The sequence below is a fragment of the Gopherus evgoodei genome, chromosome 5 (assembly GCF_007399415.2).
Source record: "Gopherus evgoodei ecotype Sinaloan lineage chromosome 5, rGopEvg1_v1.p, whole genome shotgun sequence".
NCBI lineage: Eukaryota > Metazoa > Chordata > Testudines > Testudinidae > Gopherus > Gopherus evgoodei.
In genome coordinates, this window is record NC_044326.1 from 79,395,325 (window position 1) to 79,411,266 (window position 15,942).

Genomic DNA, 15,942 nt, shown 5'->3' on the forward strand with positions numbered 1-15,942 from the left:
GCGTGCCGCCAAATCTGTAAGACCAGGGACCTCCTGCAGGCAAGCCGCCGAGGGCAGCCTGCCTGCAGTGCTTGGGGAAACAAAATACCTAGAGCCGCCCCTACTAATGGATATACATTTTAAATAAGTAAGAAAGTTACACTTTGTGTTAAAGCTATTCTTCAATGCTTTTAAAAGTCAGGACATTTGAATCTCCATCCTTGGAGGTTTTTAAGAGCAGGTTAGACAATAACCTCAGGGATGCTCTAATACTTAGTCCTGCCTTGAGTGCAGGGAACTGGACTAGAAGACTTCTTGAGATCCTTTCCAGTCCTATGATTCTACGATATACTGCAGGTATGAATAACTCATTTCTTCTACAGTACTGCCTAATTCACTAATCCTGATTTCGAAAACATCTCCAATAAATACAGATGGCATTATTTTCAGCAATTGAATATGATTTGCCCTGCATTTGGATAATATGGAGCATGGATAATATGGTGTTTGGATAATCTGGTGTATGGCTATACGATTATTATGTCTGTGTTATGGTCTGAATAACACATCCTTCAGAAAGAGAGCAAAAGCATTTAATCTCTCCTGTCATGAAGGTATATCTGTTTGGATGATGTGCCCAATGACATTTATGGAAGTGTTGAATTTGAGAACCCTCTGGGGAATAAAACTATTCTACACTAGACCATAGCAGGTTTTCTAAATGACAAATATGTCTTTATACTAGTGATGCCGACAACATTTTAACTGTAATAGTAAAAAAATCCCTAAACTGCATTCTCAAGCCTGACATGTCTGGAATAAAACAGAATTTAATCATCAACTGTTAATAATTCTTAAACTAAACTCAGTTTATCAATTTTAAACAAAGATGCAAAATTACCATGTCACAAATACTCGTGGCTAATCACAGCTGCTCTCTCTACTTCAAATATGATTGTCTTATCCTTACAGGCATTTTTTAAATTGACTTTTTTTAAACTTGTAGTTTATCATTATTGAAAGATTTATTTCATTCATTTAATTAAATGACATTTCCAACTTTTCTGCTATGTATTATGATTGCAAACTAGGGCATTGAATTAAAGAAAACCACACACTAAATTTAGTACTACCTTACACTGAGTATAATATAGACAATTCAAAGTAATTTCAAGCACTACCTAATTTTGTTTATCCTTAATGAGAACTTGAAAGTGTAATTTAATTTGAAAAAATATTGTTTGAAAGAAATGGGCACCACAATCTTACCACAATCATTTCAGATGGCTCTAAAACAATGCATTCACAGCCACGCCTGAAGCTTCCTGCAGAACGCTTGCCAAAACTGAGGAAGGAAAACACTCAATCAGAACAAAATCAAAACTGTAATACAACTCCAGTAAGTATTAAAAAACTCCCCAGACACTTAAAAAGACAAAAAAAATACACACATGCCCAGAGCAAAATTTTCGTGCAGATTTTCCCCCCTTTGATTAACTGATGCCAATGCCAATACACTTTTGATTTGTAGAATTTAGGAAGAATTGTTTGTACAGCACATAGTACGAGGGCTCCTAGGTGCTATGATAGCTATAGTAGTAGCAATAATTGTACATGTGAAACAGTTACATTGATATATATGCAAATAACCAAGTCACAATGTACAAAATTACACCAACATCAAAGAGGCTTTCTAACACCTGTATCTCCTTTACAGTTAAATGTAATGTGCTACATTTAAAGATTCTTCTTATAGCTGAATGGATGGGGTTAGAAAGCTATTCAGCTCTTTACCACATATCCTTCCTTAAAATAATGTCATATGTTGATTCTCCATTGCTTTCTACAAGAGTATGACTGTAATGAGAAATAGTTTAAATATTTGCCCACTTAAAGGAATAGGAGCATACAGATAGATCTCAAAATGCTACAAGACTTAAAAGTTGCATTTGGTGTCAAAATGTTACGTTATAGTCACACATTGCTGGATGTAATTTTTTTTTTAAATACACTGAAATGTGATAAAATTGCAAATGGCTGTACCTATGATAGCAATAAAATATTTTGCTCTAATTACAGATATAGTATAAAGAGATACACTGAATGCCATGTATTAACACAAGACAGTATAAGATCTTAGGACCCACACGATTAGGATGGAAAACTGGCTTGAACAACCTGGAGACTGACCCCTTCCATTGGGGAATTCCTGGATAGTGTATAGATGGTATAGTCAACATGATGCTGCCCCTGATAGGAGATACTCTGAGATAGGAGGGGGAGTGGCGGGAACACATTAGATCTTCAAGTCCTAGACCAGTGGAGCAGCTGTTGGGGGCCTTTACAAGCTGGCATAACATTGATCCAGTTTGTGCCAGAAGCAGAATTGCTCTTTACCCTTTCTGCTGCTTGACCCCAGGATTATGGGAAGGGATACGGAAAGATAAGGACATCTGCTTCACTTCCTACATTCCTGCACTGGAAAAATTTTGTCCAGATTCTAGTACCTGGTCCTTGATACTCAAATCAAATATTTTGCTGGTGATGTCCAACTTCCTAGAACTAAAGGGATCCAACCACAAAGTTTTCCAAAATACTGAATCCCTTTTTCAGGATGTGCACTCTGACAAGACTTTTGAGGTGGTCTTACATGTTAAAAATGCATAGTATGTATATATATATACACACCTGTACCCCGATATAACACTGTCTTCGGGAGCCAAAAAATCTTACCGTGTTATAGATGAAACCATGTTATAACTAACTTGCTTTGATCCACTAGAGTGTGCAGTCCCGTCCCCCGCCCCCCCACCCGCTTTACCGCATTATATCCAAATTCGTGTTATATCGAGTCACATTACACCGGGGTACAGGTGTATGTTTTGGGGGGGGGGGGTTGCAATGTAGTGCCCAAAGTAGTAAAGATGGCTTTTTTCAAAAGCTTGAAAAAAAAAAATGTTGGACTTCTCTCATCAAAACAATTTTATCCAACAAACCTCAAAATTTTCAATAAACATTCTCCATGTCAGAAGAGTATCATAAATTTGAGTGGGAAAATGGGGATTAAAGACATTTTTGGAAAAGGATATCCAAAATCAAGCTTACTGTCCCAACCTTAAAAACGGAGTTACTAATGTAATTCCAGACTTTGAGATTGTGCCTATTTATCTGTTACACAACAATGCTGCTATGCATCATTTACAGTTTTATTTAAAAAAAAAAATGTATGCCAAGTAATGCTTTCTTGATTTTTCTCAATTTCATAATGAGGCTAACTAGGAACTTAATAGGTCATTCTGAAATGATATTTCTAGTGAATCTACTACTACGCTACCACCCTGCAGGGTGATTAGTAAAGAATGAAAAATGTCACTTGTTGTCCAAATGGTGATTCATGCACAACAGCATTTCAATAGCTTGCAAAAAAGGCAGTCAAATATTGAAAAGCAATACCAGCTGTGCTCCTTCATCATAACAATGTACATATTGAATGAATGGTACATGAGATTTTTTACAATAGACAATGATTTTACAAAATACTGAGCCTTTTTAAAGATTCAATAATAAAAAAATCTAAAATCTGCTCAATAAGATGCATACATTTCCAGAGGCAAAGATAAGCATTCTTCTATTACCGAATACTAAAAGAATGTGTGCTGCCTTACTCATCAACACATTCTTGAATTTTATTCAAATTGCAGCTACCTTTAAAGGGAGAAGGGAAAATTAAACCATTACTTCATTAATTCTTTGAAAAAATGCCTTTAGAATCTAAACTATTTGATATTTAGTCATCACCCACACCAATAACCAAAATCTGCTACATAAAAAAATCTCAGGACAAAAAAAAAAAACACCTAATCAATTGACTGTGGTGGCAAGAATATAACTTTGTATCCTAACTGGAAAAATCAATCAAGGTAAGATCTCTGTTTCCCTGTCATACCTCAAAAAGATTGATTTCTAACAGTACAGTTTTTACTCTAGGTTAGAAATCTGTTCCTGTCACTAGGTTTTTCAACTTCACCTTGAAGTAACATTTTTTAATACACCAGAAAGTGAAACAAATACTTGCCTTTCCACTCTATTCTTGCCCCTCTTCTTCTGGAGTTTCTTGCTGTTTCTTATGGAGAGGAGCTTTTAGTTCTCAACCACTGAATATGGCCTGACATCACTCTCTTGCCTAATCTTCAAGTTTTAGGAAACCAAATACAGGAAGACGACACATTCCAAAACTCACTCCTGCTTACTTATCACAAGTCTGAATTACCTGCAAGGGCTTTAACTCACAGCCCAAGGGAGCAGTCAATGCATTAAGGCAGAAAGCATGCACTGAATCAACACTTGTGAAAAAAATTCCAGTTGTTAAAAGGCACAATATCCTACTAATAATAGGATAGGATGTTAGGAACTGACCACCAGTATATTTACCAAAGTTTCGCCGTTGCACTTAGGAATTGTCATTAATATGTATACAGTTAAAACATACTAAATTACTCACATTCCTATAAGCAACAGGGAATAAATCCCTGGCACTTAAATATAGTAGAATTAGGGCTGTGCATTAATCATAGTTAACTCGCATGCTTAACTAAAAAAAAAACAATTACAAAAATTAATCACACTTAATCGCACTGTTAAACAACTGAATACCAACTGAAATTTATTACATATTTTGGATGATTTTCAAATATATTGATTTCTATTACAACACAGAATCCAAAGAGTACAAAGCTCACTTTATATTATTTTTATTACAAATATTTGCACTGTAAAAATGTTAAATAAAAAATAATATTTTTCAATTCACCTCATACAAGTACTATAGTACAAATCTTTTTATCATGAAAGTATAATTTACAAATATAGATTTCTTTTTTGTTTCATAACTGCACTCAAAACAAAAACAATGTCAAACTTTAGAGGCTACAAGTCCACTCAGTCCTACATTTTCTTCAGCCAATCGCTAAGACAAACAAGTTTGTTTACATTTATGGGAGATACTGTTGCCTGCTTCTTATTTACAACGGCACCAGAAAGTGAGAACAGGCATTCGCATGGCACTTTTGTAGAAGGCGTTGCAAGGTATTCACATGCCAGATATGCTAAACACTCATCTGCTCCTTCATGCTTTGGCCACCATTCCAGAGGACATGCTTCCATGTTCATGATGCTTACTAAAAATAATAATGCGTTAATTAGATTTATGACTGAACTCCTTGGGAGAGAATTGTATGTCTCCTGTTCTGTTTTACCCACATTCTGCCATATATTTCATGTTATAGCAATCTCGGATGATGACCCAGCACGTTTGTTTTAAAAATACTTTCACTGCAGATTTGACAAAATGCAAAGATACCAATGTGAGATTTCTAAAAAGAGCTATAGCACTCAACCCAAGGCTTAACAATCTGAAGTGCCTTCCAAAATCTGAGAGGAACGAGGTGTGGAGCACACTTTCAGAAGTCTTAAAAGAGCAACACTCAGATGTGGAAACTGCAGAACCCGAACCATCAAAAAAGGAAATCAACCGTCTCCTGGTGGCATCTGACTCAGATAATGAAAATGAACATGCATCAGTCAGCTCTGCTTTTGATCATTATTGAGCAGAACCCATCATCAGCATGGACACATGTCCTATGGAATGATGGTTGAAGAGGAAGGGACATATGAATCATTAGCACATCTGGCATGTAAATATCTTGCGACGCTGGCTACAACAGTGCCATAAGAACGTCTGTTCTCACTTTCAGGTGATGTAAACAAGAAGCAGTCACATTATCTCCTGAAAATTGTAACCAAACTTGTTTGTCTGAGCAACTGCCTGAAATCGGACTGGGTGGACTTGTAAGCTCTAAAGTTTTACACTGTTTTATTTCTGAATGCAGTTATTTTTTGTACATAATTCTACATTTGTAAGTTCAACTTTCATGATAAAGAGATTGCACTATAATACTAGTTGAGGTGAACTGAAAAATACCACTTCTTTTGTTTTTTACAGTACAAATATTTGTAATAAAAATAAATATAAAGGGAGAACTGTACACTTCGTGTTCTGCATTGTAACTGAAATCAATATATTTGAAAATTTAGAAAACATCAAAAAATATTTAAATAAATGATATTCTATTATTGTTTAACAGCACAATTTATTTTTTTAAGTGCTTGACAGCCCTACATACAATCATAGAAGATTAGGGTTGGAAAAGTTCTCTGGAGGGCATCTAGTCCAACCCCCTGCTCAAAGCAGGACCAGCACCAACTAAATCATCCCAGCCAGGGCTTTGTCAAGCTGGGCCTTAAAAACCTTTAAGGATGGAGACTCCACAACCTCCGTAGATAAACCATTCCAGTGCTTCACAATCCTCCTAGTAAAATAGTTTTTCCTGATATCCAACCTAGACCTCCCTCACTGCAACTTGAGATCATTGCTTCTTGTTCTGTCATCTGTCACCATTAAGAACAGCCTAGCTCCATCCTCTTTGGAACCCCCCTTCAGGTAGTTGAAGGCTGCTATCAAATCCCCCCTCACTCTTCTCTTCTGCAGGCTAAATAAGAATTATTCCCTCAGCCTCTCCTTGTAAGTCATGTGCCCCAGCTGCCTAATCATTTTTGTGGCCCTCTGCTGGACTCTCTCCAATTTGTCCACAACGTTTCTGTAGTGGGGGACCCAAGACTGGATGCAATACTCCAGATGTGGCCTCACCAGTGCCGAATACAGGGGAATAATCACTTCTCTCAATCTGCTGGCAATGCTCCTACAGCCCAATATGCCATTAGCCTTCTTGGCAACAAGGGCATACTGCTGACTCATATCCAGCTTCTTGTCCACTGTAATCCCAGGTCCTTTTCTGCAGAACTGCTGCTTAGCCAGTCGGTCTCCAGCTTGTAGCAGTACATGGGATTCTTCCATCCTCAGTGCAGGACTCTGCACGTGTCCTTGCTGAACCTCATCAGATTTCTTTTGTCCCGATCCTCCAATTTGTTTAGGACACTCTGGACCCTAACCCTACCCTCCAGCATATCTACCTCTCCCCCCAGCTCAGTGTCTTCTGTGACCTTGCAGAGGGTGTGAATCCATCCCACCATCCAGATCATAAATGAAGACGTTGAAGAAAAATGGCCCCAGGATCAATCCCTGGGCACTCTGCTTGATACCAGCCACCAAATAGACATCAAGCCGTTGACCACTACCCGCTAAGCCCAATGATCTAGCTAGCTTTCTGTCCACCTTACAGTTCATTCATCCAATCCATACTTTTTTAACATGCTGGCAAGAACACTGTGGGAGACTGTACCAAAAGCTTTGCTAAAGTCAAGATATATCACATCCACCGCTTTCCCCATATCCACACAGCCAGTTATCTCATCATGACTCACCCTTGGTGAATCCATGTTGACTGTTCCAGATCACATTCCTCTCCTCCAAGTTCTTCAAAATGGATTCCTTGAGGACCTGCTCCATGGTTTTTCCAGGGACTGAGGTAAGGCTGACCAGTCTGTAGTCCTCCGGATTTTCCTTCTGCCCTTTTTTAAAGATGGGCACTATATTTGCCTTCTTCCAATCATCTGGGACCTCCCCCAATCACCATGAGTTTTCAAAGATAATGACCAATGGCTCTGCAATCACATCAGGCAACTCCCTCAGCACCCTCAGATGCATTGCATCTAGCCCCATGGACTTGTGCATGTCCAGCTTTTTTAAATAGTCCTTAACCTTTTCTCTCACCACTGAGGGCTGCTCACCTCCTCCCCATATCGTGCTGCCCAGTGCAGCAGTCTTGGGGCTGACCTTGTCTGTGAAGGACAAGGCAAAAAAAAGCTTTGAGTACGTGAGCTTTTTCCACATTGTCTGTCACTAGGTTGCCTCCTCCATTCAGTAAGGGTCCTACACTTTCCCTGACCATCTTCTTGTCGGTAACATACCTGTAGAAACCCTTCTTGTTACCCTTCACATCCCTTGCTAGCTACAACTCCAATTGTACTTTGGCCTTCCTGATTACACCTCTGCTTGTATGAGCAATATTTTTATACTCTTCTCTAGTCATCTGTCAAAATTTCACTTCTTGTAAGCTTCCTTTTTGTCATTAAGCTCACTGAAGATTTCTCTGTTGATAGCAAATGTGGCAGGTGACCAGCGTGGCTTTCTGCACGTTGGGATGGTTTGTCAATGCACCCACAATAAGACTTTAAAATATAGCCAGCTCTCTTGGACTCCTTTTCCTCCTCATATTAGCCTCTCAGGAGATCCCCAAGGAAGTCTAAGTCTGCTTTTCTGAAGTACAGGATCAGTATTCTGCTGCTCTCCTTTCTTCCTTTTGTCAGGATCCTGAACTCAACCATCTCATGGTCACTGCTGCCCAGGTTGCCACCCACTTCTACTTGCCCTACCAATTCTTCTCTGTTCCTCCAGCACTTGCACCAGGAAGTTGTCCCCAACACTCTCCAAAAACTTCCTAGATTGTCTGTGCACCTGTACTGCTCTACCAGCAGATGTCAGGGTGATTGAAGTCCCCCATGAGAACCAGGACCCGTGATCTGGAAACTTCTGTTAACTGTTGAAGAAAGCCTCGCCTACCTCATCCTCCTGGTCTGGTGGTCTATAGCAAAGGCCCATCACAACATCACCCTTGTTGCTCTCACCTCTAAACTTAACCAAAAGACTCCCAACAGGCTTTTTTCCAGTTTCATACTGGAGCTCTGGAGCAAACATAATCTTTCATCTAAAGACCTCAAAGTACTTTGCAAGCCTGAAACATGCTTTACATTGTCTCCATGAAGTACTGTATGCAAGAGATGGGTAAACGATGGCAAAAAGAAGATTAAGTGTCTTGACTATAACCACTGATTTGCTGTGACATTGACAAGAACAGAATTTAAATCTCCTGACTTCCATGCCCTGATCCAGCAGTCTCCAACAAGGAGTAACACACAGAGGAGGGAATGGCAGAAGACAGATATATTGTACCTTGGAAAATTAATCACAATCATAGAAATTGGAAAAGACCTAAACAAGCTTGCCTTAATTGAACATTAGTGAACAGGACTTTAAAAATTCAGCCTAAACGATACCATTATTCATATACATTATCAAGCAAGAGAGGCAACTCTCATAATCGGCGCTCCCTTGAGCTGATTATAATACCTAATGAAGCCTTACAAAAAACGCTAGGAAAAACCCTCCACAAGAGACCCTAATCACCAGGCAGGTCTAATTTTAACAGAATGCAGGTATCCAGCAGGTTAACCCGCTTTACCAAATGGTCTATCACTAGATACCTGTCTTCTGCAGTCCTTTGATTTGCTGGTTAGCTGGAGAAAATTAAGGGGGAAATTAGATATTAGCTCTTACAGACTAGACATTCAACCCTAATTTATTCCCTCCCTCCTCCCAACATGGAATGATAAGGCTGCTGGTAGATGGAGTTTCATCCTCTGCTGTTGCTAGGGAGCCAGAGACCCAAACAGTATTCTTTTGTTTAAAACTGAAACAGAGTTCTTTCAATTCCTGCTGTAGAGACTTCTGCATAATACTACTTTGCATTTGGTTATACTGTATCATTCATATATGTGACAACACGTAACACGGACTGAAGTGATTAAAAGCTAAAAAGCATCTCTTCCTACCCATGACATATAAAAACTTTTCGTTCCTAAAATAACTCATTTTCAAGTATGCTCAATAGAAAACAGACTCACAGCCTAAGGAAAGGCAAGTCTAAAACAGTATTAAGCCACCTTTACGTTCTCCCAACCCTGGGCTGCCCCAGAGACTCAAGAAATCCTCATCGAAACTGCTGTGCGGGCCTAAATTACAGCAACCACAGGGCAGACCTACCTATAATCCCTAGCCCTCTGCATACTACATGCCGCAAATGACCACAGTGCTACTGCCAACAGAAGGGCTTGTAGATACTTGGAGGGGCAGCCTTCCAGCTGTCCTCCTCTAGGTCAATGGTCCCCAAACTGTGGGACACACCTCCCCAGGGGGACGTTGTAGGGCCCAGAGCAGCCCTTGGAGGGGGGAGGAGGGAGCACCACAAGCTCCACTCTGTCTCCGCCCTGGTCCCGCTCCCAACCGTGGGCCCTGCTCTTGATTGCGGCTCCCAAGAGGAGAGGGTCAGATTCCATTAAGGGTAAAGGGGGAACATGACAGAAAAAGTTTGGCGACCACTGCTCTATGTTGAGGGAACTCCTCCTCACAGCCCCTTTATACTGCTCAAGCTATTTTTTCCAGCATGAAGAGGCTAGAATGGGTGTGAGAATTTCACCCCAGTTATTTAAATATTTTTAACAGTTTAGAGACCAAAAAGACCCTTATCAGCAAAATATTGTATTAGCTACAGGCACCTACTTTACAAACAAATACTAGTTAAATAGAGTGATGTGTAAAAGGGATATTCTTAAAGGGGAAAAAACAACAACAAATTAAAATGACTCAATACTAATTGCTCTCTAAACAAGTTTTGGCGATGCTATTTCCAAAGTTATATGTTTCAAATGAAAGCTAACTTTCTGTATGCATAAACTTTTTCTAAATAAGTCTTTAGAAAACATTATGGAACTTTAGTCAAACCTCCATGATACATTTCTTATTATAACAATAAATATTATTGCAAGAACATCAAATATTAGCTCTTAAAATCTTCCAACCAAACACTGGAAATGAAGGACAAAATTATAGTTTTCTACAAAAATTTTATCTCTCTGTTCCCTCAAGACTATGTGATCCCATAAAAAGAATTTCACACATCTTTCCTAGTTAACCAGAAAACATGCAATTATCAGACACAACTAACTAATTTTTAAAGAAAACTCAGATGTGCAGACAGCCAAAAACTTGGGCAGACAGGACAACTCGCCTTCATTTGCTACATGCTATTTATAAGCTTCATGAATGTGGCAGGACAAAGCAGGTTTCTCCAAATGCACTTCTGTCCATTTAGTCAAATTCTGAGATATGTTGGTACATACACTTTTTAGGGTTGTCAGGAAAGAAGACAGTAGCTGATCACAGAAGTCTCTACTGTATTCAATACTGTTCCCTTGCCGGGGGCCTCCACATTCCATTTTTCATATCAGTCTAACTCCCCTAAGGAACATTATTTCTCAGCACTGGAATGTAAGCGTATTCATCACAAGCAACACAACCGTGATAAAAGCTCCACTAACTAGAAATACTAAGAACATTGTACTAACATTATTTCAATAGATACACATTATAAAAAATAGGGTTAACTCCCAAAATTGTTCCCAAAAGCCCACTTTTACTATATTGATAATTATAGAAAGATGAACATATCCCCTAAACAGATTTGTTTTTAATTTTTTCTGAAATCATAGTACATTTGTAAACTTTAATTAAGAGTGACATTGGAATGAAGGATAAATAACAATGAATGGTTCATAAAAAGAACAAACAGCAACACTATCAGTAGGTGCATAAACAGCATTCTCTAGAATATTTGTAAGTAGGGTTTAAAAAACATTGTAAATGCATATTATACCTATTATATAGAGTGAAAAGACACTAATTTAAAAAGAACGTAGTGAAGAACAATATACGTCTTTTTAATTGATTTTATTTATAGTCATTCCATATATACTTTTGCTGTAGATGTTTATTAAAAATTGTTCTAAATTATCAAACTAAAAATGTAATATAAATAGATATTTGTAATTATTCCAATTAACTTTTAATCACAAAAAGCTTAACTACCATTCTCTGAAGTCCTAATGCTGGATTTTCACAAGCAGTGTGTACTTGAAAATTAGTGCTGTGAAACTACTGGTAAGTATTTTTAACAGTTGCTGATCAAAACATGCAATCTACCATACATATTTTAAGAGCTGTGTCTACCAAAATACAATACTGCTGATTAAGATAACTAGATTTCCCCCTCATTCCCCCAAGTTACATTTTTTATTATTATTCTGCATTTTGAAGTTTTCTAAGAATAAGTCTAGTTAGTATCTTCCTTGCTTAGCTTTCTCAGGCCATACACATATTCATAATAAAAATAAGCCAAAAAAAGATTAAAGTATATATTGAGCATTTCATGCTCACCACTTCATATCCAAAAGAGCTAGATAATTATCTACAAACAATTTTTCCTGCTTATTATACAGCTACTTACTGCTCCTTATTATACTACTGTAGCAGACAGTAACTTTTGAGTCTCTCTCAGTAGAATATTAACAAGAAAAATTACAGATATCCCTTGTTTATGACTTTAGAAATTAAAGTGGTCTAACCTGCACTGGTCTTCATTAGCTTTCAAGCAGCAGCAATGCTGCTGCTACTGCTATCTACACAAATGCATTCTCTTCCCATTTTCCCTGGGTTTTTTTTTTCTCTCTCAACCTGCATGCATAGAGGAACAACATTCTTTTTGATGTTTAATTTCCTACTTGGGTGACTCAACCACCTCTTCTGCCTGTAGATATGTGCTGCATGTGTCATATAGGTAGTGCTTCCACATACCAGCTTGATGACCTCAGCCACTCCCAGACAACTGTTTTTTTTATCAATTTCTATTAATTTATTCATTATTCTTTGATAAAGCAGTAGTAAATAAATATAGGCATATGGAGTGTCTGATCTCTTATGAATCCCAAGGTCAAATCCTGGCATATAGTCAACAACAAATTTACTTATGCCCTGCTATAACCAGAGACCATTAGAGCATGATAGATGTAAATTCCAAAACAAAGCATACAGATTTCTGCCATGCTAAATTCCAAAATAACTTTAAATTTCTAGACCAGCAATTTAAGTGACCTCTGGGTGAAACCAGGGACTCTGTTGTTAACCTGCCATTCAGCTGCTATTCATGCATGGATTGGATTTGGAGCAGCTCTGCCTTTCCCCATTGTTTATTCGACTGATGTCATATTGTCACTGCTTTAACAAACAAAAAACAAAAAAAACAAAAAAAAAAAACGTTTTTAAACCTAAGAATGACATACACAACACATCTTTTTATTCTAAGCTAGACCTATCCTGGTCTTCAGGATAGGTCTAACTAAAGATGTGTTTTTAACCTGGAGGTAAGGAAGGCTATGCCTACACTGCGCATCTTACAGCGGCACAGCTGTTCCGCTGTAAGGTATGCAGCGTAGCCACTCTGTTGGCAAGAGAGCTCTCTTCTACCAACAAAATAAAACCACCTCCAATGAGGGGTGCTAGCTTTGTTGGCGTGAGAGCATTTCCCACTGACAAAGCGCTGTCCAAAACAGCGCTTTTCGTCGGTAAAACTTTTGTCAGTCAAGGTTGTGTTTTTTTCACATCCCTGAGCGACAAAAGTTTTACCCAAGTGCAGTGCAGACATAGCATAATGCACAAGAGCTATCCAGAGTGAAAACACAAAAAACAGGCACTTGAGTTTTACCGTGAGGTACACTCACCAAGGTCCACCCGAGGTGCAGATACAGGACAGACTTTGATGAGTTTACTTCACAGTAAATCTGAAGTGCCTGGTCTTCAATGCGTTTTTACCTTGGGGCAGCTCATGTATATTAGTTACACTCCTTTTTTAGCAGGGAATACAAGCCCTGAGAGAAGAACATTCCTTTCACTTTGGACAGGTCTAAATTAGAATAAAAGATATGTTTTTCAAAACATGTTAACTAACAGATTTTAACTAATAATTAAAACCTCTACTGTAGGCAGAAATTGTGTTTTAATATAGTAGCTGGTTGAGGTGAACCTGGAAGAAGAAAACTGCAGTTTAGAAGGGAGACAGCCCTCACTGAGGAGCACCAGAGTGTTCTGTAGATAAATGGATTTGGTATTGTTAGCTTATGCCCCTAGTAAAAAATAATCACACTTACATGTGCACAATAAATCTAGCAGGGGAGAGCATTAGACTTGTAACTGAGCAGCTAAGGAAGCTGGACTGGTTTTGCATATGGCCAATTGAGCTGCATACTGGGGGGTGGCGGGGGGAAGTATACATTCAGAGATTATAAGGCCATAAAGTAGGGCCCTAACAAATTCACAGCCATGAAAAACACGTCATGGACCGTGAAATCTGGTCTCCCCCCTGAAATCTGACTTTTATGCTTTTACCCTATACTATACAGATTTCATTGTGGGGAGACCAGTGTTTCTCACACTGGGGGTCCTGACCCAAAAGGGAGTTGCAGAGGGTCACAAGGTTATTTTAGGGGATTGCGGTATTGCCACTCTTACTTCTGCACTGCCTTCAGAGCTCAGGGGCTGGAGAATGGTGGCTGCTGAGCGAGGGCCCAGCTCTGCAGGCAGCAGTGCAGAAGTACGGGTGGCAATACCATACCACGTCATCCTTACTTCTGTACTTTTGCCTTCCAAATTGAGTGGCTGGAGAGTGGTGGCTACTGACTGAGGGCCCAGTTTTGCAGGCAGCAACTCTGCCTTCAGAGATGGACTCCAAGCCAGCAGCCGCTGCTCTCCAGGTGCCCATAGGGTGACCAGATGTCCCAATTTTATAGGGACAGTCCTGATATTTGGGGCTTTGTCTTACATAGGCGACTACTACCCCTCCCCTTCTGTCCTGATTTTTCACACTTGCTATCTGTCACCCTAGCTGCCCAGCTCTGAAGGCAACACCGCCACCAGCAGCAGCACAGATGTAAGTATAGCAGAAATAACCTTGTACCCTCCCACCAACTCCTTTGGGTTAGATCCCCTACAATTACAACACCCTGAAATTGGAGGCCATGGCTACACTTACAGCTGTACAGCGCTGGGAGTTACAGCTGTCTTTGTACAGCTGTGTAGGGAAAGCGCTGCAGTGTGGCCACACTGACAGCTACCAGCGCTGTAGTGTGGCCGCATTTGCAGCGCTGTTGGGAGTGGTGCCTTATGGGCAGCTATCTCAGCGTTCAAGTGGCTGCAACATGCTTTTCAAAACAGGGGGGTGGGGTGGAGTGTGACAGGGAGCGTGGGGGAAACAGAGAGAGTGGATTTTTGGAGCTGACACTGTGTCAGCTCCCTGCCTTGCAAGTTCTAAGGACTGGAAGATACACAGCACCAACCTTCAATCATTTTAGAAGTTTTGACCCCTTCCCCCTACCCTCTCTTATTCACTAAATGCAAATAGCCTCCAGACCAGATAAGCAGCTGCTCCAAAATGGACTCCCCTCTCCCTCCCCCCTGTGTTGCTTCTCTCCTCAAGCAAACTGTGAACATTCCAAAGGAATCCCCCTGCCTGCCTCTGCTCTGTGTTTGTTTTTTAGATAAGCAGCTCCGGGAGCCCAGAGTTCACAACAAAACAGCAGAGTGGCTGAGATACGTCCGAATACCTCGGAGGCCAATTACAGCGCTTTTAGTGGCCACAGTTGCAGAGCAGCGCTGCATCACCAGCACTGCAATCATTATATTCCAGGCAGAGCAGGAGTACAGCCAGTGCTGCAGCCAGGGAGATGCAGCGCTGTATGTGCCTTGCAAGTGTGGACGGTGAGTAAGTTGCAGCGCTGTAAACCCACCACCAGTGCTGCAATTCTCCAGTGTAGCCAAGCCCTCAGATTTAAATAGCTGAAATCATGAAATTTCAGATTTTTTAAATCCTATGACTGTGAATTTGGTAGGGCCCTAGCCATAAGGGATTATGATCATATAGGCAGATATCCTGCATAACACAAGTCAAAGAACTTCCTCAAAGTAATACCTGTTTTAACTCCACATTATCTTTATGAAAAGCAGTTAAGCATGCAATGAGTAATGCAGGACTCCTAAATGAGGGGAGAAACAAGCCCTATGTAGTCAGCACCAAACTGGACATCAGTTCTATGGCTAAATCCCTGGAATAGAGCTGCCAACTTTCTACTGGCACAAAAACAAAAACACCCTTGGCCCTGCCCCTCCTCTGAGGCACCACCCATGCCCTGCCCCTTCTCCAAGGCCCTGCCCCCTGCTCACTCCATTCCCCTCCCCATTGCCCAATCTCCCCACCTTCACTCACTCGTTCATTTTCACTGGAC

General features: G+C 39.9%; 1 protein-coding gene across 1 annotated transcript in view; it reads right to left on the reverse strand.

Annotated features, from left to right (window-relative positions):
* Positions 1-15,942, reverse strand: part of RAPGEF2 (Rap guanine nucleotide exchange factor 2) — a 330,483-nt gene that overhangs the window by 156,943 nt on the left and 157,598 nt on the right. Inside the window, 1 exon segment of the mRNA XM_030563572.1 lies at positions 1,249-1,324. Coding sequence (XP_030419432.1) covers positions 1,249-1,324 — 76 coding nt within the window.